This window comes from Cupressus sempervirens, chromosome 5 (genome assembly GCF_028749045.1).
Source record: "Cupressus sempervirens isolate cs-2001-9-10 chromosome 5, ASM2874904v1, whole genome shotgun sequence".
Classification (NCBI taxonomy): Eukaryota; Viridiplantae; Streptophyta; class Pinopsida; order Cupressales; family Cupressaceae; genus Cupressus; species Cupressus sempervirens.
Genome location: NC_143122.1, coordinates 990,430,232 through 990,457,209, shown reverse-complemented (window position 1 = coordinate 990,457,209; position 26,978 = coordinate 990,430,232). Strand labels below are relative to the sequence as shown.

At 34.1% G+C, this 26,978-nt stretch overlaps 1 protein-coding gene across 1 annotated transcript; it reads right to left on the bottom strand.

The window, feature by feature from the left end:
• Positions 1–17,231: 17,231 nt before the first annotated feature.
• On the bottom strand, positions 17,232–23,387 carry HHP1 (heptahelical transmembrane protein1). The gene is made up of 4 exons (XM_089833175.1): positions 21,347–23,387; positions 18,341–18,433; positions 18,163–18,214; positions 17,232–18,006 (listed from the first exon to the last, which is right to left on the bottom strand). Exons 1-4 carry the CDS (start codon positions 21,616–21,618, stop codon positions 17,341–17,343), a joined length of 1,083 nt encoding a protein of 360 aa, XP_089689301.1. The 5' UTR covers positions 21,619–23,387; the 3' UTR covers positions 17,232–17,340.
• Positions 23,388–26,978: the final 3,591 nt, after the last annotated feature.

Here is a 26,978-nt window from a genome sequence, read left to right as displayed (position 1 = left end):
TGTAGATTTGAATTGTATGATCATATCTATCATAGATTTTTCAATCTTCTCTTGTTATTCTTTTCTTAAAGAATCAAAATTGATGTCTTTGAATCCTGTCAAACTCACCAATTCATTAATCTCTTGAGATACCTTATCCACAGTCATTGGAGGTGGTCTCGACACAATCTGAAGTTTTCTTAGATTGTCTGACTCTATTTCTTCATCATCTTCTTCATCCTCTGTTAGAACCAATTGTCTCTTTCACCTCTTAGGTAGGTTTTGCTTTGGTGAAATGGCTAGTTTCCTCTTTGCTGGACTTTGTTTTGGTTTAGCAATAGGGAGCTTAGTTGTCTTGTATTTCATTATTATTCTACTTTTCAGTTCTTGGTGTATGAAAACCTTTTGCACACCTTTCTTGAGATCTTCTTTAATTATTATTTTCTTGTTCTTTTTTTCCTTGGGCTTAGAAACAACTATCTCTTTGGCTTTAGATTCCTTTAGCTGAATGTTCAGATCCTTCCCCTTCATCATATTTACCCTTAAGACCTTTGATTTTCTTTGTTCTTTTCTTATATTTCTTGGGATCACTTGTCTCTATATTCATTTGATCCTTTATTGTGTCATATGTGTTGAATGGCTCGGCATTCACATCAATATCCTCTGACAAAAGTGCAATTACTGCTATTATGACTTCATCAACATTTACCTCATAAGGCATCAACCTTAATCACACAACTCTAGGTAATACAAATTAAGCATAAATAAAATTAGTGTCTACCATGAAACATATATCATCAAAATACTTATCTACAATGGATTTTGGAATCCTCATACGATTTCTCATTTTATTCTTGAATTCCTCAAAATAGTTATCTATAATTGCCTCAATTTTTTTCCTTGCATTTATTTGCTCCATTTATGGCCTACTCCTATCCCATGCTACTATGCCGATGGTAGGAAATGAATTTTGTACATAAAAAAATATACAAACTAACAAGGAGCCAAACTTATATGATGTATTCTTCGCTTTCCTAAATAGCTCCAAGATTCTTTCTCAATTATTGTAGTTGTAGCTCAACAAGATCATAATTGTGATCCTTTTTAAAAAAATTGTATCTAGGTCCACTGCAATGCATGACACATTATTTATTCAGCTCGACCGATAAAACTTATGTGCAATCACTCGTACTGCAATTTGAAAATAGGGTCATCAATCCCATTGATTGACATACCTTGACCATTCCATTTATCTTTTATCAATTTCAAAACTTCATTTCTTGCTGCACATTTCATTGTCTTCAATCTATCCAGGGTAGGGTATCCTGTTACTTGACATATGATGGCATTGTTGATCTTAATTGGCCCACCTTCTAACCATACCTTCATGTCATGAATATGGCTCAACACAATCTTTATCCATTCCACTTTGAAGAATTCTGGAAAACCTAGGGCATAGGTAAGCCCTTTCTCGACAACAATCTTATACTCATCCTTTAATAATTCATTCTCACACAACTTCTCATAAGTTATTCTTAGCTCAATATCTTTGAATTCTTTGGTTTTGTACATATAAAAAGTTCATACAACCTGAATTGTCAAAACCTTTGGTGGAATTGATGATAGAGCACCAATTTCATCTTCTGTTGCTTCAAAATTTGAACAATCCCTGAAATTAGGTGGGGGAAACTGATTGCTACTCACAATTTGTGCATTGCTCTCCCTCAACATTTTTCTCATAGTTGCATATGATGCCATTTCAAACTAAGATTTCAAAACAAAATTTTCTTTGACAACCTCAGAAAACCACAAGTTTGATAATTTGAGTTTTACTTACTAAATTCTATCAAATTGCCAATGAAACATTGTGATTCACTCACTTTGTCGCTAAATGCATCTTAATCACCTTTGAATTGCTTGTGCATTCAAATTCACTTGGTAAAGTAAAAAATGAATACCCAAATTTGATATATACCTTCAACTTTTTCAATTAGGTTTGTAATAAATGCATTTGTACTCTGGTAGGTGCACAACAAGTGTTTTAGCCTTTCACGCCCTTTTCAAATACTCGGTCACTATCACCTTGCTTGGTTAATGCTAATTCATTTAACCAATACATCAGTTGAATCATTGTAATTTTTTGGTCCATGTTACAATGCTCAGTCAATAAAGACTAAATTACTGATGCTTGGCACTGGGTAGTAAAACATATTTCATTTCCCAATACTTCTCTCAGATTTATCCTAATGCATCTTGATTCATGCTGATATGGAATTTTAACCATTTACTTATTAGGAACTGATGTATGACATTTCATTAAGTATATAGTCTCTTACATACCTTCTTTTGATTAGTTAGATGAGGTGTGATTACCTAATCCATTAGATTTGGTGATATCAACTTTGCCTTCTCCACTACTTCTAGCTTCCACTATCTCTTTCCATGTTTTCTTTACCTCGAATTTCTATTTCCCTATATCGTTTCCATTGTTTGGTGTTGGTGCTTGGGTCCTCCATTTCTTACTAACATGTCCAACCTTGAGACAACTGAAACAAACTAGATTTCCATTCAACCATTTCTTATAGTTACCTCTAAAATTTGTCTTTATACAATTCTCTAGAATGTGCCCATACTCTCCACAATAATGATAATTATACCATGTGTTGTAATCCCAATTGTAAGAGTTACGTTGCTTAGGTGCACATGTTTTCTTTTCAGATGTCCAGTTAGATTTTTCCTTGGATCTACATTCATGAGCTTTATGTCCATATTTCTGATAGTTATAAAAATGTCCTTCAAATCTATGTGTAGTGGGCGCATAACTTTTCTTTGATCCACATTCATGTGCTTGGTGTCCTTGCTTCTTGCAATCAAAATTGTTACCAATAAACTTAGGTTTACGATTTTGCATACCATTTTTTTTCATGCATATGTTAGTAGTGTGTCCAAGTTTACCACAATGATGACAAGTAGGTTTTCCTTTGGATTTTTCATTTCTTTGCTTTCCATTCTTTGATGACTCTCATTCCTTAGTAGATGAAGATTGCTTGTCATGTCGTAAACCAAAAGTATTATTGGATAATCTTGGTGATCTCATTAGTTCTTCAAAGTATCTGATAGCTTCACTTGGTTTATTCATTATTTCTAGTAGTTCTTTCCTCAAATCTTAACTCATTTCTTAGTTGGTCACTTTGTAATCTCAGATTTGTGATCTCCATGTCCTTTCTGTTCAACTCCTGATTTGTAATTAACAACTGGTTCATCATGTCCAACTAATTTTTTGTGAATTTTTCACCTCAAATGATGTTTTTTCAAGCCTGGCAGCCATTTGTCTTTTATCTTCTTCAGCCATGACTCTGTCTTCTTTTTCTTTCTTCTTTTGTTCATTTACTTCACATAATCTTATTGATTGAATTTCTTGTTCTCTCTTGATTTTCAATCATCTGGTTCTTAATGATTTTTCCCATCTTGTATTCCTCCATCTTCAAGATATGATCGTCTCAAGTTGTTAGACTTTATTTCAAAAGAACTAAGCTTTGATACCAATTGTTGGAAATCTTAATGGGAAACAAGATACTAAGGGAGGGGGGGGGGGGGGGGGGAAGGGGTGAATTAGGATCTATAATACTTTTCTCTGATAAAACAATTCACACCTAATCCATCTCATATCTTAGATCTTATACCATATAAAAGTAAACATGTAATGCTAAAATGAAATATATCTAAGCATGACATCCATGAAAACCATCAAAACATAACACAATGATTTTGGTTACCCAGAAACACTTCAATATGAAGGTAAAACTGGGGTGGGGATGAAACCCACAAATCTTCACAATTGTAACAACAAACTTAACTTGTTAGGGTTACAATTTTGATCATATCTGATGATCTACCCTGTGATGGGTCTGCACTATTAAAAACATTTAAGACTATTAGGTCTTACCCTATTAAAGGATTTTACACTTGCAATAAAATAAGGGCTTTGTTAAGAGATTTGAAATAGGTTTTTTAGAACCACTCTGTTAAGAGATTTTCCCTAACTCAATCTGTTAAAACTGATTTAGTACTTGACCTTTGGTTTTATCTAAAATCTCATTATAGATCTCCTCTCTTCAAAATCTCAATATGATCTCCTTATTTGATATCTCTATTTTGTCCTCCACTATTCTGGTTGCACTGTCTGAACTCCTTTTAGACGTAGCCTTCCTTCACTCTATACTTAGTTTGTTTGCTCCTTCACTTCGCTTCCATTTACATACACGCTCATCTTTTTGATCTTAGGGTAGAAACCCCTCTTAAATAGATAATCTTAGAAAGATCTAGATTAGGATTAACGATCCATATTTCATCCTTTTTCCATTTTTCACTCTGATTTTCTAATTGGTTGATCTGCTTGTCTAGGGATTAATGTTATCTAGAAAAACATGTAGTCTCCTCCTTAATTGTCTCTACCATCTTAAATATCATGTAGAGATTGGCTAGAATGATTTATATAAGTGTTTGTGAAATTACAAACTCATATGTCAATACTGGTTTAATCGGCACTTGAATGTTCTAACACTCAATCATAACTAACATTCATGTTGTCACTCAGTTTCTACTCACTCAAAATATCCTATTCACTTTGAAATAATTGAATTTCTACTTTCTCGATCTCAACTGTGTTACTTGACTTATATGCTTTCTCGGTCTCAACTGGGTTGCTCGAAAAACTCTGACTTGCTCGACATGTGATGACAAATAAACAAGTCCTTTGTAGCTTGTCCTTGTCTGGATGGCTCGGTCATAGTGATGACCGTCCAATGCTGCCTTGGAAATGACTAAGTGTTAGACACTAGTAGGAAACTTAGACTTAGAGATCAGCACACTTATCACATACGTGGAGAGCTTCACTAGAAAATGAGACGGGCCATCCATCATGTTTCTCAATATTAATTAACTCTCTTATAACTTTGGTCATGTACAATTTCATCATCTAAAATCAATAATCCAGGTTCTTGGTTCTCTTGCATGTAGAGTGGTCTTCACAACTACTAATCTTTCATTGTTTTATGCAAAATTCTAACTTCTGGGTTCATTCATATCATTCTCCTTGATAGTCAAGAACAATACATCATCATTTAAATAATTTCCTTATTTATCCTCTAAGGAGTTTGCCTCCATGAAACAAAGGCTCTTCTTACATTTGATTTTGGTATCAACCTTTGTGTATCTATTATTTATTCTATAACTTTCATTTCTCTCATCGCCATTAGGTTTCTCAACATTATCTTTGTTATAAGGACATCTAGCAGGAAAATGACTTATTCTTCCATAAGTGAAATATCTAAAGAGTAATGATCTTTATACTTTTTGGACCCTTTCTTTAGTCTTCTTACAAAGTTTGTCCTGCATACATCTTCAAACTTCTTTTCAGCCATGAATGTAGCATTCTTTCTATTATTTTGTTCATTTCCAACCTCATCCAACTCAAAAAAGTGGTAGTTTTATAGAGTTAATCAATGTGTATTTGTCTATGCCTTGAATTTTTTGAATGGTACCAATAACGTATTTTATAATTTTTGGTCATAGTCATCATCACTAAGCCACACATAACACTATTGTCTTCTCTCACCCCACCAATGTCTTCTATTGAACTCATTGTAGACACCTAAATCCTTTAGAAAATAAAGTATTTTTTATTTTCTGAAAAAGTCCCTGATGACATCATCATTAATTAATTAATTAATTAATTTTTATGCCATTAAATCCCTTTATCTTAATTAAAAATATTTAATTAAGGAATCCCTCCCAAAAATGTTTAAATCTTATTTAAACATTATTTCCTTATTTATTAATTATTTAATTAATAAATTGACCAAAAATCCCAAAATAAATAAATTTTTTTTTTTTTGCCCAAAACTTGGCCAATTTCCTTAAGACCACTAACCTCTTCCAAAATCTTCTAATCCTTCTTTAATTTCGATTAAAGGCTAATCCCATCATTTCCTACCCCTAATCCCAACTCAAAATATTTAATTAAGATTAAATATTAATCCTCATGTTTATTAAAAATATTTTAATAAATATCTCCTCAACCCAAACCCTTGAAATAAATAAAACTTTATTTATTTCCTAAAAACCTTATTTATCCTCATCCTAGGAAGTTCTAGACTCTTCTAGAAAGTCTTCATCCTCATCCAAAGCCTAGACTCTTCTCGAAGATGTCAATCCTTATCTTTGACCCTAATCCTAATCCCCCCCCCCCAACCTTGTCACATTCCCTAAACATGGGTTAAGACTTGCTAACCCAAGCCAAAGCCAACAAATATCTCCTCCTTCACCCACCCTCATTAAATGCCATCCACTTGCCCATCTCTAACAAGCCTAATCTAATCTTAACCCAAGCCTAATCCAAGCCTTAATCATTTGCACATTCCTAAGTCAAGCTCAAGACTTTCTTAATCCAACCCAAGTCAAAATATCTCAACTCTCTCACAATTATCCCAACCATAAAACTTTATGAAGCCCACAAAGCCATAAATGACTCTTACAAGCCCATTCATTGCTCTTACAAGCCATTATGAGGGTCTTTATGAGCTTTGAGCCTCCTTTGTTGACCCTTCAACCCCTCTTGCTCTAAACAATCACCCATAGTAACAAAGTAATGCCATTTTGATCATGAAGTAAAGCCATAATGCTATTTTTGAGAAGCCATTTTACATCAAATCCATTCACCCAAGCCAAAATCTATAAAAAATCCTCCATTGAAGCCCATTTGAGCATTTGAGCATACATACATAATCAAGCCATCTTAGCTATTAGACAAACCTCTACATCAAGTGATCATCCTCATTGAGAGAGCCTATCCATGGCTCATATTCTCATTTGAGGACTTCACTTTGTCTCTCATGAAGTTATGCTAAATTAGTATGCAAATGCTTTTTGATTGTTTTAATTTAGTGTTTCTAACATACTAAAGTAGCATATACACTCATAACCTTATTTACTCATTTTAGGTAATCTTCAACATTTTTGTTGTCTTACATTCTTAGGTTTCCAAATTTGTACTTTAGGGTCTACAACTTGACTCACTTGATCTTTGTGTCCCCTTCATATACACTACTTTGCCTCTTCCGAATTGCATTTGCAAACTTGTAGGATACAACTTAATCAACCTTAAATCACTCAATTCACTATGACAATATTTATGCCCTTCATATCTTTCTCATGCAAATTGATTTCATCTGATGTAGAAGGATCACCTATTAAAGGAACACAAGTTTTATTAACTACTTCCTAAATAGTGAATGACGGAGTCCAAATGAGTCCAAGTGTGATTCCATTCCCCCTTCAAAAAACATAATTTGTTCCATCAAACTTAGGTGTTTTGAGTTTAATTTCATTCAACATCCTTGATCCCCCTCAAGCAATAAAGTTTCTTCTAGAAGAACTCAACCTTGATACAATTATTGAACACAAATGATTGAGGGATGGAGGAAGTGAATCAATCTTCCACAGATCTCAATTTTTTGTCACACAGAGTTATTATCTTTACTGAACTTAATCTTCAAAGAAAGATGTTGCAATGACAACACAAACACAAACACAAATTTTTTATATGGAAACGTAGTGTAGGTAATATAGTTTTGAGGATCACACCACAATATAAAAAACCAATTACCAAAATATTAGGCAACTTGCCAAGGAGTGCACTGCACTTGAAATGGAGTTGTATGTTAATGCACTAACCACAAGGCAAGATACGAAGGGCTTGCAAATCACTAGAAGGAGGAAGAATTCCTTCAAGTCAAGATATATGTTTGCACAAGTTGTCAAAAGAGACATAATATTCTAGCATTCACAAGAATATGATAAATTGAAAAGATTTAGGATCTCTTGGTCAACCATTGCAACAACTCTATCAAACTTGCACACTTACACCTCTACTATTTCACATTTGTATCACATTGACTTCACATTCAATCTCAATATAGTCCAAATCAATCCATTCCTCAATCCAACCATCCACACATCTATACATATCAATTTGGTCATCCAAAATAATAATTATGTTGGTCATAATAGAGATAAACAACATTTACACAATGTTGATGATTGTAAACACTCTACTCAAAGCAGCCCACCAAAGGAGATAAAGGAGACCCAAATACAAAACATCTCCCACAAATGATTTAATCAAGGTGTGAATACCACAACACTCCAAAGCTAGCACCAAACATAACATGTAGTCAAATATAGGAACCCATTAACCAACTCAAAAACAATCTTCAATGCATGTAATTTAATGTGGATAACACACCACAACAAGATCCATATCAATCTCTTAAGTTTTCCTCCAAAGTATATTCGAACCAATAAGTCATAAATCAAATCATCAAAATCAACTAACTCCCAATGACCAATGTAGATGCTAATGTTGCACTCATAAAACCATAAATTCCCTTATGGAGTGAAACAACATAAAATATTTAAAATGGAACATTGCATAGAGGCTTTGAATATGTTCGCTCAAATGCACACTTGAACAACAATGTGGACTGATATAGAACATTCTCTAGACTAATCTTTTACTTTCTTGATAACCAATCTCACTTTTAGTAAACAATAAAAGATAATTTCGGCCTCACATATGCTACAAATATGTTCACTAAACTTGATGTAGCAAGTAAGGTTGTTGGGATTCAAGACACAATAAGAGTTTATAATTTCAAAAGTTCTAGTCACTCAACAACTTTAAATCCATCAAAGAATTGATTTGTTTAGGTCTATCACAATACCCCTGAATGTTGATTTTGGACTCATAGACACACAACTGACTTGGATACAAAGATCTTTAAGACTCTACCAAAATGCCATACTCCTATTTCATAAGGCTTTCTCAATTTAAACTCAAAAACCCAATATTCTGCCTATCAACCCTGCTGCATACTCAGAAAGTGAATAACTCTGCTTTTTCTCAAAACACTATTCAATCTAAGGATGTTGGGATTCAAGACAAATAAGAGTTTATAATTTCAAAAGTTTTAGTCACTCAACAACTTGAAATCCATCAAAGAATTGATTTGTTTAGGTCTATCACAATACCCCTGAATGTTGATTTTGGTCTCATAGACACACAACTGACTTGGATACAGAGACCTTTAATACTCTACCACAATGCCATACTCCTATTTCACAAGGCTTTATCAATCTAAACTCAAAACCCCAATATTCTGCTTATTAATCCTGTTGCATACTTAGAATGTGAATAACTCTGCTTTTTCTCATAACACTATTCAATCTAAGGATGTTTTCTAATACCCTTTTTAGAGTTCTTTAACCTACCAAAAGCTTTTATATGGTTAATTTGAACCAATACTACCTGTTCTCACACAATGACCTGCAAATAACATGAAGAACCCACCAATTTGCAAAACATCACTCCTTTCCTTTTATCTTTATCACTCCAGACTTACAACAAAGTCATATAATGACTAAAAATGATTAAATCCTAAAACAATTAGTCTCAAAGACTCTGCAACATCAAAATCACTAAACCTTGACTTCAAACCCAATTTGACTTGGGGCTTCCTCAATGCCTGATCTTCACACAATCTAATTAGTGATGGATTCACCTTCACTTTACTCTATTGAAATGTTCCAAGCATAAAATCTACTCCTAACTCAGGTAGATCATTCACTGCTAGACATGTCATTCAATTTCATTATATCTTCAAACTGTGATCACTTCTACACCCCACAAATTTGCATATGCATGGTTAGCGGTTTTATCATACAAATTAAACAGTGTCATCCCATGAATGTTAGGCCTCTACGTTCATGGGATGATCTTCATTCTTCCTAAAGAATTACGACAACAATAAGTTTTAATAAAGAGCGGTTGTTTTAAGTTACAACAGGTGTGATAGTGAGCATACAATGATATGAAACTTATCAATAAAACATATCAATTTATGAAGAAAACCTTGTCAAAGCCTTTTGAACACAAACCAATCGATTGGAGATCCAAAGCAATGGAATTTGAATTGCAGAGAGTAAAGTTTCTTATTGTTTTTTTCTTCATAGTTCGTACACCCGATTCTCTCCCCCTCAAAATAGAGACTCCTTCAAAATAAATATAAAAGACTCCCTAATAACTAATTCCAACCATCATCGTTGAGTTGGATATTTAAGTTCAAAACCATTACAAACTAAACTTCCCTCTTATTTTGAACTAGTCGTTACTTTATTTAAATATTTGAATTTTAAATAACAAAGACTTTGTTGAATACCTAAATTTTCTAATTATACCATTTTAAAGACCTAGACCTATTTCATGTCCATCATATGCTCCTTTAAACATTATTTGATCATTGGACATCATTGGTCCATTACAATCAACTATTGGACATTACAAACATAAAATGGATCCATTGAAGACGTTTACAAATTTAACAGAATATTGCACTATTTGAAGCCCATAATAGGTGCTAGGATTCTCTAGTTGATCAGTTGACCTAGATCATGCATTCCATCCTGATTTGATTTGGATGTCCTTGAGGTCTCCTTCATCTTCAACTTTGGCTTGGATGTTCAAGGTGCTCCTACACCATACTCCCCACCATGAAAATAACTCTTGCCTCAAGAGTTATTGTGTTGATACCCACTCCATTTGCTCATAGTGATATGATGTTTAGGAATGTTACATTCTCCCAAAGTGATTTGTTGATGTCTCCTCCTACCTGTATGCACACACAAAAGATTGTACTAACTTATTTGGAGATGACTATCTTTCTTTATGACAATATTGTTGTTGTACTCTGCATTCCTGAAAAAAAATTATTTGTCTCTGCCCTGTCACTAGTTTATCTTCATCTACCTATCCCTCAATAGGACACTTCACTATCCCTATCAAACCAAAAGGTTTTTCAAACAACCCTGCCACCCTTGGACTGTTCTGCCCCTTAACCTGCCATTGTTTCAAACCCCAACTAGTATCATACTATAGGGTATTTTGACCCTACATTGGAACATCCTTGCCAAAACACATCAGTATAGATTCCTTATGACTCCTCACCAATGGGTGCAACTTATACCTCATCTTTTCTTGTTGGGCTAAATATATATTTTCATAGCCATCATGCATGACTCTTCTTGAACTTTGCCAAGATCTTCCAAAAATGAGATGCCCACAAGTCATGTGCATGACATCACATAATACTCTATCCCTATAACTCCCAACTGAAAACTCAACTACCACTTGATCCTTAACCAACAAATTTTGACTCTCATTGACCCAAGTAGCATAATAAGGAGCAATATGTGCAAAATTTTTCAAATTCAATTTCTTAACAACCTCATAGGATAACACATTATTACTTGTCCCTGAATCAACTATAAACTTGCATACCTTGCCTTGAATGAGACAATTTGATTTGAATATGCTTGGATCTTTTGGTATTTGATTGCTCCTTCCCATCAGCAAGCACTGTCCTTGTTTTGGATGAATTTCAATGGGTTCTCTCTACTCATCTTTTCTTGATTCTTCATCAACCAAGTTCACTCTTTTGGATCTCCCTTTGTCTTCCTACCATTTAGGACACCTAAAGGACTGATGGCCTACTTCATTGCAATGGAAGCATCTTCCGGTGAATGCTCCTCTTCCTCCACTTCTTCCACCTCTATCACCTCCTCCAAATTCTGAAAATTTGTGTTTGTCTTTGTCATTCTGATTCTGAGAATCAGTAGTACCTCTTCCCCCTCTTCCTCTCATGGAAGATCCACCTCTATTTCTACTTTGCTTCTCTTGCCTTCTCTTTATCTTCTCTTTAGCCTTCAAGGCTAACTGATAGCACTCATCAACCGACCTCGAGGTAGCAAGACTGAGTTCATCCTAGATATTGAACCTCAGTCCCCCCATATATCTTGCAATCTTTTCTTCCATCTCTTGCTCATGGTTCACTCTAATATCAAGCTTGTGGAATTTCTCAGTGTACTTCTGTACATCCATCTCCTTTTGCCTGAAATCCCTCATCTTCTTGTACAACTGTACTCTATAATCCTTTGGCAAAAATTTTGCCTTCATTTTGTCTACCATAGTATACCAAGACATGATCTTGGGTCTACCATTCTTCCATCTATCCGCCTAAATGCAATCCCACCACAACAAAGCATGTCCCTTCAACCTAGACTTTGCTATCTTCACTTTGTCCTTTTCTTCTATCCCTTTACAGTCAAAGCAATTTTCAATTGCTCTGAACCAATCTATTAGTTCTTCATCATCCATCTTCCCTCCATATGTACGTAAGTCTATCCTTACCCTTGCATCTCCATTCCTTATGGCTTTTGCCAACTTAGCCATCCTTACTTCCTCAAGGTCCACTTCTTCTTCTTCGAGTTCTTCTTCCTCTTCTTCATCTCTGATTTCTTCATCCAATCTGATGCTTTTATCCTTCTTCTCTAGTGTTGACAACCTCTCCATCATACACTTTATTAATCTATCTTTTTCAGCATTCTCTTTGTCCCTTTGGTCTAATGATGCCCTTAACTTTTTGTTATCTGCCACTTGTTCTTTCACTATCTTTGCCAACTCCATATCTATCAAACTTGTAGGAATCTCTTCTTCTCCCTCAGACATGGCTACTTGATCAACTTGGTACAAGAATCTACTATAGGGCTACTCCTCCCAAGATAGTTCAACTGCAAGGGCTACTAAGGGATTCAAGAACCAACTTCGCAAGACCAATTACACTTCCACAAGAGCTTTCTTGCTTTGATACCACTTGATGCAGCAGGTAAGGTTGTTGGGATTCAAGACACAATAAGAGTTTATAATTTCAAAAGTTTTAGTCACTCAACAACTTTTAATCCATCAAAGAATTGATTTGTTTAGGTCTATCACAATACCCCTAAATACTAATTTTGGTCTCATAGACACACAACTGACTTGGATACAGAGACCTTTAAGACTCTACCAAAATGCCATACTCCTATTTCATAAGGCTTTCTCAATTTAAACTCAAAAACCCAATATTCTACCTATCAACCTTGCTGCATACTCAGAATGTGAATAACTCTGCTTTTTCTCAAACACTATTCAATCTAAGGATGTTTGTTGATACCCTTTTTAGAGTTCTTTATCCTACCAAAAGCTTTTATATGGTTAATTTGAACCAATATTGCCTGTTCTCACATAGTGACCTGCAAATAACATGAAGAACCCACCAATTTGCAAAACAACACTACTTTCCTTTTATCCTTATCACTCCAGACTTACAACAAAGTCATATTATGACTAAAAATGATTAAATCCTTAAACAATTAGTCCCAAGGGCTCTGCAACATCAAAATCACTAAACCTTGACTTCAAACTTGATTTGACTTAGGGCTTCCTCAATGCCCGATCTTCGCACAATCCAATTAGTGATGGATTCACCTTCACTTTACTCTATTGAAATGTTCCAAGCATAAAAACTACTCCTAACTTGGTCAAATCATTCACTGCTAGACATGTCATTCAATTTCATTATATCTTCAAATTGTGATCACTTCTACACCCCACAAATCTGCATATGCATGGTTAGTGGTTTTATCATACAAATTAAATAGTGTCATGCCATGAATGTTAGGCCTCTACATTGATGGGATGATCTTCATTCTTCCTAAAGAGTTACAGCAATAGTAAATTTCAATAAAGAGCGGTTCTTTTAAGTTACAACAGGTGCAATAGTGAGCATACAACGATATGAAACTTATCAATAGAACATATCAATTTATGAAGAAAACCTTGTCAAAGCCTTTTGAACACAAACCAATCAATAGGAGATCCAAAGCAATGGAATTCGAATTGCAGAGAGTAAAGTTTCTTCTTGTTGTTTTTTTCACAGTCTGTACACCCCATTCTCTCCCCCTCAAAACAGAGACTCCTTCAAAATAAATATAAAAGATGCCCTAATAACTAATTCCAACCACTATCATTGTTGAGTTGGATATTTAAGTTTAAAACCATTACAAACTAAACTTCCCTCTCATTTTGAACTAGCCGTTACTTTATTTAAATATTTGAATTTTAAATAACAAAGACTTTGTTGAATACCTAACTTTTCTAATTATACCATTTTAAAGACCTAGACGTATTTCGTGCCCAATATATGCTCCTTCAAACATTATCTGATCATTAGACATCATTGGTCCATTATAATCAACTATTGGACATCACAAACATAAAATGGATCCATTGAAGACATTTACAAATTTAACAGAATATTGCATTATTTGAAGCCCATAATAGGTGCTAGGATCCTCCAGTTGATCTGTTGACCTGGATCATGCATTCCATCCTAATTTGATTTGGATGTCCTTGAGGTCTCCATCTCCAACTTTGGCTTGGATTTTCAAGGTGCTCCTCGACAAACCAATCTTTGACTTTCTTGATAACCAATCTCACTATTAGTAAAGAACAAAAGACAATTTTAGCCTCTAGACTTCTTTGGACCTCAAAGTAGGGTAATGTAACTTTCATAGACCATACATGATGACACTAAAATCACAAGTCATCATCTTCTTATGTGGATCATTCTCCCACAAGGACTCCAAATACTCTTCATTGCACATACTAGATTCACATTTTGTTAACTTTCCAATGTATAACATAACAAACTTCTCATCACCATCAATCAATCGAGTAACATTTTCAAATATTCTTTTTAGCCTATCAATATACAAATACTCTTTCCTACACATTTTAGCTTTTCTAATACCAAACACATTTTGTGCACTACATCTCCTAAAAGACACCACATGCTTTACATTCCCACAAGATATGCTTTCTACTCAAAGCTATGTGTTGGTGAGTTCACAAATCATCCCCGATCAACAAACAAGGGCTCAAATGGAGCTTGAGTCCCTGCCTTTTGAGATTTGTATGATGATTAAATCATAGTTTCTAAATAGTTAAAAGCATAGAAGGCAATAACACAACTCTAAGCCCCTTAAATATTTTAAAAGTTTTTTAGGGTATTAAGAAGAAAAATTCTAAGCATCAAATATAGATTTTATAGTTTAGTCAATTGGATAAGGTCAGAGTTATGTGCAATCTAAAAAAGTGGTCATTTCAAAGTGTAGTGCAAAACATTTTGTCTATTGCCTCCTTACATGTTCCCTTTCACAACCAATTTGCATTATTGATTAAATACTAATGCACATACACTACAATGATTGTGTATTATTAGTATCCCTTGTTTTAGCTTCTTTTTTCGGAAAATAAGTACTATTACATATCATATACAAATACTGAAATATTTCTTGAAATGTTATAAGAAATATTCAAATCTTACTTTATTTCAATTTATGTAATTTTATATTTAGATATATTAAATTATGTATTGATATATTTAATGTTAGTAATCTAAATCAACTTTCAAAGTAGTTATTTAATTAATTATAATCTTTTAGTCTTCTACAAAGTAAATTATATTAATATATGATATAATAGCTTTTAAAAATAAGTATGTCAAACAACTACATCAAAAATAATAAATTATAATAATAATAGTAAAAATTTATTCTATTAAAATATAAATTATTATTCACCTAAACAATTTCTTTGATTGTAGTAAAAGATCTTAAATTTTAGAATCTAAAATATATTTGGTTGAGAACACCAAAGTACAAACATCCATAAAATTGATAATTACCAATATTCTTAAAATATGTATACATATAACAAACTAAATGATTACCGATAATCTTAAAATATTTATACATATAATACACAAAATGATTGAAACTTTCCCTTAAAAAATTACTCTAAGAAAATCAAAAGTTTGATACACAAACCTACTCATTTTTATCTCATAGTTAAAGATTTTGGTTTAGATTCCTCTATCGAATATTGAAAATGAACAATGACAAGCAAACAACTCACCATCTGAAGAACAAAATATCGACTAAACAAGTTGCTCTGCGGCATCTGTATTACTGTCCACGAAATCGCAAATTCAATTCAATCCAATCCCTTTCCAACAGAGGCATCAAATGAATAAATTGGAAATCAAACTATAAAAAATACACTAATAATTGTTTCTGAACTATTCAAAAATGAGTTTTTCATCGCTAGATGCTTATCATCCGAGTTAAATAATTTGATGGAGTTGAAAACGTTGTAGGGCAGTTAGAGGAGATTTTTTTTTTTTGATGTATGATTTAATTACCTATGCTAGATTTAAATGCAGGCATTGGAAAAGTTTACATGGTCACTCTATAGAATGGGGAAGCTGTAGCAGTTATGAAAATTGGTAACCGTAAAGCAAATCAGGAGGAAATCATGGGAAAGATGGTTTGCAGAAGAGAGTAAGAGTAAAATGGTGGAAGTGGAGGTGGATAAATTGGGATGCTTGAAGCTTCTCTGTTGCAACTATTGAGCTACAAGTTGCACCTGGACTAGTCGTCATGCCATTCTCTAAATTGCCAAGGTTTTCTCGTGACAGTACGTACTATTAAAGCTTCAACCATGGCTAGTTCTCTGGAAACAATAGCATTCACGAGAAACTTCCAGAATAGACAGGTGTATTTTTCTTATTTTTGGATTGTGAAAAATGGTTTTAGCCCCAGCAAAATTGATAGCAGCCAATCAGATTTTAGAAATTAATAGACATAAATATATTTAAAAAATAAAGTATCTTAAACCTTAGAATAATAGGCACTTGTTTTAAGAAAATTAATTGTATCTGACAACCAGGAACATTAGTTCCCTGGACTAATAATGAGGCTCAAACATTGTACATGTTGGATCAACGAAGGGACAACCTTGTTACACTGGCCTGCCTAGTGGTTTGAACTTTGGTGGCCATAACAACAACAAAACTGCCTAACCAACTATAGAAAGAACCACCTTTCTAAATGGGTTTACATTTGTGATCTATAGTTTATCAAATGATCGTATATTTCATACTTACGATGAAGGACATACAAGTTATTGAAACAACTTAATACTGCAGTAATTCAAAAAATGCTGTATGGATTAGTTTGGGTGTGAAACTTTAACCCAAAAGAATTTCTCCATATAATCCTTGAGTTATAGTTTGCATTTATTTCATTATCCATTTCCATCACTTACTTATTTTACCCCAATTGTTTGGCTGCATAGTTTTATCCGGTTTCTCAACAACCACCAATAATTTTTGGGAAAAAATCAATGAAAATTCAGTCTTATGAAGACACGATTTCTTATAGTTAATTTTTTATAAAAAGAACTCATAACACCACAATTTCAGAGAAAGTTTACCAACCATACCATATTACATTCATTTTTTGCATTTCCTTAATAGCAATTAAAATAAGTTACAACCACACCAAACCCTTGGATATTCAGAGATTTTATCCAAGCATATCACAACCCTTCCTATCACGCCATCCCAAAAATATGAGAGCAGCACAATAATGAGCAAATGCCCCAGCTACCACAAATAAATGAAAAATCTGATGACTATGCCCTGCAATATCAAACAAGCCAGGCTTCCATCTTTCTGGTATCCTACTGACATAGAAGAAAGTTCCTACAGCATAGAAAAATGCCATGGCAAGTTCATATGCCAGGGTAACAAAACAGTGAGGTTCATTCCAGTTTGTTGTGACTGCATGAATAGCAGGAACTACACCTGAAAAACCCATAGCTAAGAAAAGCATTGCTCGGAAGGACCGGAACTTCGCAGTAGAAAATGCAGGTGTTAGCAGAACAAGTACTGTAAACACTCCCATAGTTGTTATGCCTGTCAAGTACACAACTTGCCATATTGGAGTGCACTGAAACACATAATATATGGGCGGAAAGAATGATGTTGCAATCATAATAGAAATTCCAGCATAATCAAGTCGCCAGAGGAATAAGTTGAGGCGTTCAGAGTGACAGCAGAGTAAATGGCAGAAGCTGCTTGAAAAAAGGCAGAACATTGAACCTCCAAGAAATACAAAGAATGGCCACCTAGTTGCTCGTATTTGAAAGTAAGGTTCAGCAATCATTTGTCGATCATGCTTCATGTTACCCTGAAAAGAAAATAATAATCACTGATGTTGAAAATATAGCTAAAACCTCCACCTTTTTGAACAAACTCCTTCCACTAGATTCCATGATTTCAATACTACTCAAGCTACATTCTGAACTTCAATCAGAGCAATTTAAAAAGCTAGTAGCAATCTTACCAACACATTATACTCTGAGGCATTTGCTGTTTGTAGCCTCTCTTGTAGGGATCTAAATTTAAGAATCAATGAATGACCAATCAGAAATATTATGTTTGAAAAATTAAATCACAGTGATGATCAAATTTGAATAGATATCTCAAACTGGAGAGAACAATTTAGGGAAAATAGACAATACCTTGGGAAAAGTGATGGAAATTCTTCAACTCCCGTTAGCTCCATTGCACTCAAAATAGTCAAAGCAAAGAAAAGAAAGAATCCTGCCAAATGCCTGCTAACAACATGTTCAGGGAAAACATTAAATAACAAAGACCATTGCAAAAGTATAATTATATATTTAGTTTCAAATTTCTGATATTCTACACTCAAAATACGATTTTTTGAAACTATTTGTCAACAACTAATGACTCAAAAATATATTCAATTCTCATCAATTGTCACAGTTTGGTATGCTGTGAAAACATGATGTACATGAGAAGTATGTAGAGAGTTAACCATGCAGGCAGCAAACCATACCATCTGTATAAAATCAAATTGCTTGGTTCCTGGCAGACTCATTTAAATGTTCAACTTGCAAATATTCTCAGTGCCCTAACAAGGACATGACAAGAAGTAAGCTTTTCAAAATTTGCAGTTTGAAGCTTTGGAATGTGGTGATGGTACATTTTGCCAAAGGCAAGCCTCTCAAAGTTTAACAGTATTACTACTACAAATATTTCTGGCATTGATCCTGTCCACTCTCTCGTATGTAATATTATTTGATGTATTATTAGGAAGGATTACAACAACCACAGTTCATTGAGTTGTACAAAGTTTTATGGTAAAATTAAAATCAATTTAAAGGTGCCAAATGCAATGGGCTAGAATTTTTTCCATTACCAAGGACATGGGTTGAACCCATTGAGTGGGTTCAACTATTGTTGCTGAATAGTAATGTGGTTTTAAGTGGCTCTAGTTTGTAATATCTCTGTTCTATCCAGCTACTTTATCTGTTTCTTTCTACTTGTAGCAAAAAAGTTGTCCTTTCTTAATCTATAGATAACAAGCTGTAGGGACTTTATGTTAATTTAATAGTGACACACAAGATAATTTAGATATAAAATCAAAGCAAGAGATACAAGAAAGCTTTCCGTTGACAGATTACATGTCTTATAGATGAGGTCTACACTTATCCAATAAAATAGTAACATGTCCAGACAATTACCAGGATATCAGATTTTACTCTTTTGCAAGAGCCAATCTATATCATAGCTCACCTTTAGAGAGCAGATAGTCTCAAGTATGTGATCACACTTTCTCAGAAAACAATCATTCTTATAACAACTTCCATCTCTACCCTACAAAAGTGGATAGCTCTAGCAGCTCTTCCTTTACTTTCTTGCCTAACTCCTTGGCTTTGGAGACTACAGCTCCCGCTTTATCTCTAAACTTGGGAGGCAAGATCGTCTAACACCACCTTAAGTCCATATATTTCAGCAACTTATTTACTCCTCTAGCATCCATTATTATTATGCCTTTAAACTCTCTTTAGAGACAATTGTAAGCTCTTGTGAATCTTTTTTCTCCAGCACAAAGGATCCCTGAAACCACGTTTCATAAAATGATACCACTTCCTAAAGCCCTACCACGTTTCATAAAATGATGACTGCTTTAAAATATATTACATTACTGCTAAATTCAATCTGCTCTTTATGGAAATTCTTGATATGATGGTTTTTCAGTATTCACATGTTCACATATTCCTTTACCAGTTGATTGCAGTTACCGTGACTGGAAACTCGATTTAGTTCCTTTAGATTTTTTTGCTCATTCTTCCTTCAAATAGTTTTAGTATTCAATTTGTTGATAGACAATCTGGACAAGGTATGAATATTTCCTTTGAACACGAGACCAACCAATTGAATTCTCTGTTGTCAAGTCTACATAATTAATAGCCATAGATCATCCCTAGCTATTCAATTCACGCCTGGCAAAATCAGCTCCTATATTAATGATGGTCCATGGCCAGAGGACACAAACTATATCCTTTCATGTCTAACATAGATTCCATTTTCTAGCACTTGGTGTTAAAACTTGGACTTTCACTAACAATCTACTCCAGTCCTGCAGTTATAACCTGTATCTGTTTGAATTCAATTTTGCCTATGAAATTTAATGGTGGAACATTTACACAACCACACTGCTATCATGTAAGATTCTTGAATGTGATTTGCCAATGCTTGATAGACATCTATGTGGTGAGTGGCTAAAGAAGCAAAAATCACCAAAACGCATCAGAAATCAAGATAAATCATGATCTAGACCAGGCAGCAATTTCTTAATGTGAAAATCACAATTTTAAACAGGAAATCAGCAAAAGCAATTGATTCCTAATTTGTTTTAAGTTTCAAATTATTTTATTGACAAAAACTCACCCAGAAGTGGATATATTTAGAATTTGACCAATTTTAATTGATTTTTGACAATCTTTTGCAACTTAAACAATTACTTAAGAAAACCCTAAGCCTCTATTATGCAATTATTACCTCTGCTACAATTTTATTTATCCTCACCAGAGCCTGATTTTTTCCAAATTAAATCATGGTTCTTGCAGAAAAAAGTATTTTCGTTTGCCAGTATCTTCCCAAGAACACTTTTTGCTGTTATGGGCAACGCATCTCACTTGCCTTACATGGTGTTTTTTGCATGGAGACCAATCAGTGTAGAAAAGCTCCACAATAAATCTAACCATAAAATTGAGCCATACAAAAACATAATCTGCGGTTTACATCGATAATTCAACAAGCCAATAATTTAAAAAGAAATGTCACCACCAGAGCAATCAATGCAGAAGAGTAATCAGACATATGGGCTTTAACCAGTCAAAGGCGGTAACTCATCCTTCAAATGCATGTAATCCATGGGTCATCTGAATTACATTCCTCTGGCGAGGAAGTGTTTCTACTGATTCCAGAATCTCACTAAACACAAGCTATAGCTTAAGTCCCCAGAGTCCAAGAAGCATAATAGATTCCTAAGAAATATTTAGTAAGATATGAATGATTGATGGACATCCGAGTTTCTCCAAAAATCTAAAATGAGCAAACCGAAATAAAAAATGGATGGAAAGCTAAATTTTACAAATCATATTTTCATTTCATAGAATTTTCAAAATTAGGGTAATGTGGAGGAAAGATGTACATACGTCCATATGTTGAGGGTCTCATTATGCCACGAGAAGATGCTCAAGAGAGTCTGCTTTAACGGCCATTCTGACCTATAATGATTCAATATATATTCATTGTCCTTCTGGTAATCTGGCAGTGCATCAAAGTTCACCAACCGGTATTCCTGCTTCACCTTCTTCCACATCCATTTCGCAGCGGTCGTTTTTTCACTGTTCACGACTGTTACACACTCGCCTTTGCTTTCTTCCCGTCCCATATTCTTCCTCTTGGCCACCACGTTGATGCCCATTTCAATGGAAGTTCACCCGTGCTAAAATAAATAGCCGAAAATGCCTTTGCTTCATATACTCTTATAGTATACACTTCCGCAAACTAAACCTAAAGCAGTCTGTAAATTCTTCTCAACTTTGAAGTCTCACACGATACTCTTCCCCGCCGCCCTGAAGCTTAAAATCGAGTCAAACGAGACATAATTCAAATCTGATCTTGGCCAAAATAAACTCAAGAGCTGTAGAAATTCTCAAAGTTTCTATTTCTTTCCGCAACCAAATGTTTCCCAATAAACTGATACTATAGTTCTACAAACTTGTATTCCTTAAACAGCTCAATATTCTAATGACACTGAACCACTGCAGTTTTTTGTACGGTTACGGTACCTTCAGCAACCCATTTCCCCAATGTAACTTGAAGCTCCCAGTTACTATCTTCAGCTTCCAGATTACGAAAAGCTCAGAAAACTATATTAATATATGACACATTCAAATTCTTTGAAGGAGCCTATCGTCCACAATATGACACATACACAACATTTTTTTCCCCCAAAAACACCTATACAGTTGCACAACAAAAACCACCTTAAAAAACCACCAACAGCACTTGTGCTCCCACTTTATATGATAACCTAGTTTTACAAATACCACTAAAATAATCCAGCGATTCAACAAGCTTCTAACACATGCACACAGCACTTCTGCACCATTTTTCCTTGGTGACAAATTTGCCAATAACACTGAAATCACTTATGCAATTTTCTTGGACACCCGTCTTCTCAAACGGACAACAGAGTGTCCGACTCGCAAAAGCAAAATGCTACACCGCAATTGTTCTCTCTCAAAAACACCCAAATAACTATGCTTTCAATCTTGCCATTCAGCTGTACCACAAATAGTTAACAAATTTTCTCTGCAACAAAATGTTCCTAAAACTCCAACAGTAATTATAGGACTTATGGTGCCAACTTTTTCGGTACCAAAATCACTGCAACACATTTCTCTACATCAGCCCCATTCCCCTTTAAAGACTGCTGAACTTGACGTATTCAATTTCGTCTCCGAAAACCACATAGAATTTTTTCACATTTATATTTATTTATTTTCGTCTTGGTGTTTCTTCTCATAATCCCCCGCAAACCCGAAAGAAATCCCGAATCCAAACAAAAGGAAATCCTCTCACCCCACAAAAAGTCATCACTCTTTCAAATCCAAAACTTTCTTCACGCCCCAAACCAATCAAATCTCCTCAACCCACAAATTTTTCTTCACACCCAAATGCTACTCTTAACTCAAACCAATCAAATCTTCTTGACTCACCTAATTTCTGGCTCTTTATTCACGCCCGAAACGCCATTTCCATTATGACCAACGCCATTTTCATTTTTCTTCCTCTGCAAATCAAAACTACAGATGCTTTTTTTTCCTTAAAGAAATTGTTGAGCAACTACCCTCCAAATTGTTTGGAAATTTGCGGGGTTTTAGTGGACGCCTGCTGAATGGTTACTTGCACGGACTGTCATATAACTGACTTGCAGGTCGACACGGAAAAAGAGTTGGTGTGAATAACTTAAAGAAAGCAGCAAAACACAATAAAGAAGCTCAGCTACTTCACCTACAATGTTCAATGCCGATTTGGGCAAATACAGATTTGGTCGTTTTTATCATTCAAATCAGCATTAACTAGAGATCTTGAAGCGCTGCAATTTGCCGCTCGAAATGCCTTTCCTCTACCTACCCAGCCCTTGTTGTCACAATTGCTGTACCTTCTTCCTCTACATGTAGCTCTATGGTATGGTATGCCTGGCTCCTTGTATTTAGTCAATAAACATACGGGTGATGTCGTTACGTGCTAGCAGATATTTGGCCAACAACTGATATTGGTGTATATAATACATTTCATTTAATTCTCGTCATATGTTTAATTTTTCCCTCAAGAGGGAATATGTTTGTTGTGTATTCTAAATTATGGAAGGAAGAAACGTGCTCCACTTTGCAAGTTTGTACAGGTTGTTGGCCATATTAAAATTGTAGGATAGTATTATCCATCTCCACATGCTATTTTTTATGTCCAATTTCTACTTAAATGTGGGGAGTTGGAGTATTTTATGTAAATTTTTTTGTAAGGAGAAAAAGTTAATTTATTTTTAAGTATTGATTGCTTCATTAAAATAGGGATACACTATTTCCTTTGATTTAAGCACAAATCGTACTTATATAGTGGCTTGTATTTCTAACTAATAGTTTAATTAAGTAGAGTAATAAGTTTATTTTAATAATTATAATATAGATTAAATTGGAATAATAAAATTTAATATATATTAATTAATATTTTATTATTTTTCATAAAAATCTAGTGTTGAATTTAGTAAGATTAAAACAATTATCAATCTATTTTTTAAAATTATTTTATATATTGTAAAAATAACATACTTTTAATATAAAAATATTTATAATTAAAATAATATTATAATTTACTATATATAAATGTAAAGTTATTATAGCTTAATTATATTTATGTGTTAACATTTTTATTTTATTGAAAAGTTCTTATAACTATATTATATGGTTCTTATTTATGCATCCGAGAATATTGCCTCATAATAGGGGGTAGTGATTTTAGAGATTTGCCCTATAATACCCCAAATAATGAGCCAAGGTAAAATGGTTTCATTCATGCAATAGTATATTGCCTACAACAAATACAATAAGTGCATGGGACATGAGCTTATTAGAAAAATTGGAAAAGTGCGACAACTTCATATTTTTCCCTCTTTTTTATTTGCTTGAAAGTTTGCTTCAAAATTTTATTTGCTCAAATATTGTTAAATTGCTATTAAAAATATTCAATAATGGTAGTTAGCCAAAATAAGCTTAGTATAATGTCGCTCTAACCCTAACAAGTATTTTGGAGAAGTAAGAGATGTAATTATAAATTTGGGGTTATATGTTAACTAATGTGTCATTTTGTTCGAGTTGCTTGGTTTTACTTATTATGTTCTACCTTGTCATTCAATGTGACAATGATAAATAAGTTTATAAGTTTTTGTTGACTAAGATTTAATGAAATACTATTAGATTGTGCTTGATATGTTTTTTGATTTTGATTCTAAATATTGTTTAGTTCACTACCATTTTAAGTAATTGGTAATGATATTATATCCATGTTTTGATGCTAATAAACTCACACATATTCTTATCCAGAAATGTGAACGTAATTTAAGTATTGTGGAAAATTGTTGTCAGATAGAGACCCAATGTTTACTTTAGAACTTTGGAGATCACTTCAAGGAGCCTTGGGTACTCAACCAAACTTTAGTTCAACTTATCACTTAGAAATAGATGGACAAATAGAAAGGGTGAATCAGGTTTTGGAGGAATGCTTCAAACGTATGTCATTGATTGCCATAGCCATTGGGAGGATTATCTATATCTTGTAGAGTTTGCTTACAACAATGGATATCATAGCTCAATCGGTATGACACTGTTCTAAGTCTTATACGGTTGTTCTTGTTGTACTTCCTTAAGTTGGGATCGCCTTGAGGATAGATTGAGTTTGAAACTGGAGATGCTTTAGGACATGGAGATATAGGTGCAGAGGATCAAAGAACACTTGATGACAACATAGGATAGGCAGAAGAAATATCTAGATGCCCACAAGATTAATAAGTAGTTTGCACTTGGTAAAAGGTTTTTTTGAGGTTGAGGCTGCAGAAGAGTCTGAACAGATATGGGAAAGAATCTAAACTAGCACCTCAATTTGTTAGACCATTTGAGATCTTGGAGAGGATTGAATATGTTGCCTACCAGCTTGCCTTGCCACCTATCCTCACTCATATACATGATGTTTTTCATATATATGTACTTAGAGAGTATATCCATGATGTTTCTCATGTTTTGGATTGGCATTCCTTATAGGTCGCAGACAGGTAGCTGGCTTTGTAGGTAGTACGTATACTCCCACAAAGAACCCTACACCTTAGGGGTCATATCATGGAACAGGTTAGGGTCCAGTGGGACCCCAATGATGAGTCCTCTACCACTTGGGAGGATGCTGATAGATATAGGCTATCTTATCCATACTTATTTGTTGCTTTTAGGAGAAAGTCTAGTCCTAGTGGAGGATGATGTAATGCCATTCTAGTGACATGAATTGAGACTTATTATGGCATACTGGATCTATGCTCTATGTTAATGATAGGAGATATGTTACTTTACATAAAATGGTTAGAGGTACATCGCTTATGATGTACCTTACATTCTTTCATACGTGGATTATCAACTTTATGGATATCTAACCCTACTAACCAATCTAGTGCTTGTATTATTGTATGATATATCATGATATTATGTGTAGACATGCATGTTCACTTATTGGTGATGCATGCGTGTGCAAGAACAAGTACAAAATACTCTATAATATCTTTTGATCCAGAGATGGAGCCATGATCCATACATACACCTTGAGCCTAGAAACCCTATTAGAAGAGTCAGTGACATGAATTGGGATCTTGGGGATTTTTATACTTAGTTATTTATGTTGGTTTAAGGATGCTCTACTTTTATCCTATTTGAATTTCAATTTTATGTGTTTATTCGAGTATACATGGGTGCACACATATATGCCTGAATAAATATGTGTGTGCGTGCATGCACATGCATCATTGTTTGGATGTAATTCCTTGTATAATAGATTTGCAAATTTGATTAATAAAGTAAAACAAATAAAAAGAGGTAAAAGAAATGTTAAGAGATTTGAACCTTGAATCCACCACTCATGCAATCTCACCTCAAGCAACTCACCTAGACAACTCTTCAAGAGTCTCCTTATAGAATTAAGCCTTGAGCTCAAAAACATAGCAAGGAATTTTAAGACTATGATTAAAAGAAAAAGGTCACAAGAATGGAACCCATAACCTTTTGAAACAAGATGACACAACTCAACCATTACACCACAAGATGCCTTTGGTATTTAACCTTAGAGGACATCTTGGTAGCTAGAAGAAATTAGGGAGTATTAAATAATTTCCAAAAAACATAAACAAATGGGATGAATTAATAAATTAACATTAGCGAGGTTGTTCCCAATGGGCACAACCATCCATAGCTAAAACGAATCCCTATAAATTAGGAACTTTTGGGCAAGAGAAAATTACAAAGAAGATTAGCCAAAACTTATAGTCCAAAAACTATTGCTGGAAACCTACACAAAGATCCTTGGAGAATTAGAAGGAGAAGAAGTGCATACTGAATTGGAAGCTTGGAGACTTAGGCTCACACCAAAGATATCTCAACACTTCACCAAAGAAACCAAGTAGGTTCCAAAATTCTTCATAGTTCCATGTTTGTGATCTTTGAATAAAATGAATGATGTGAGTGA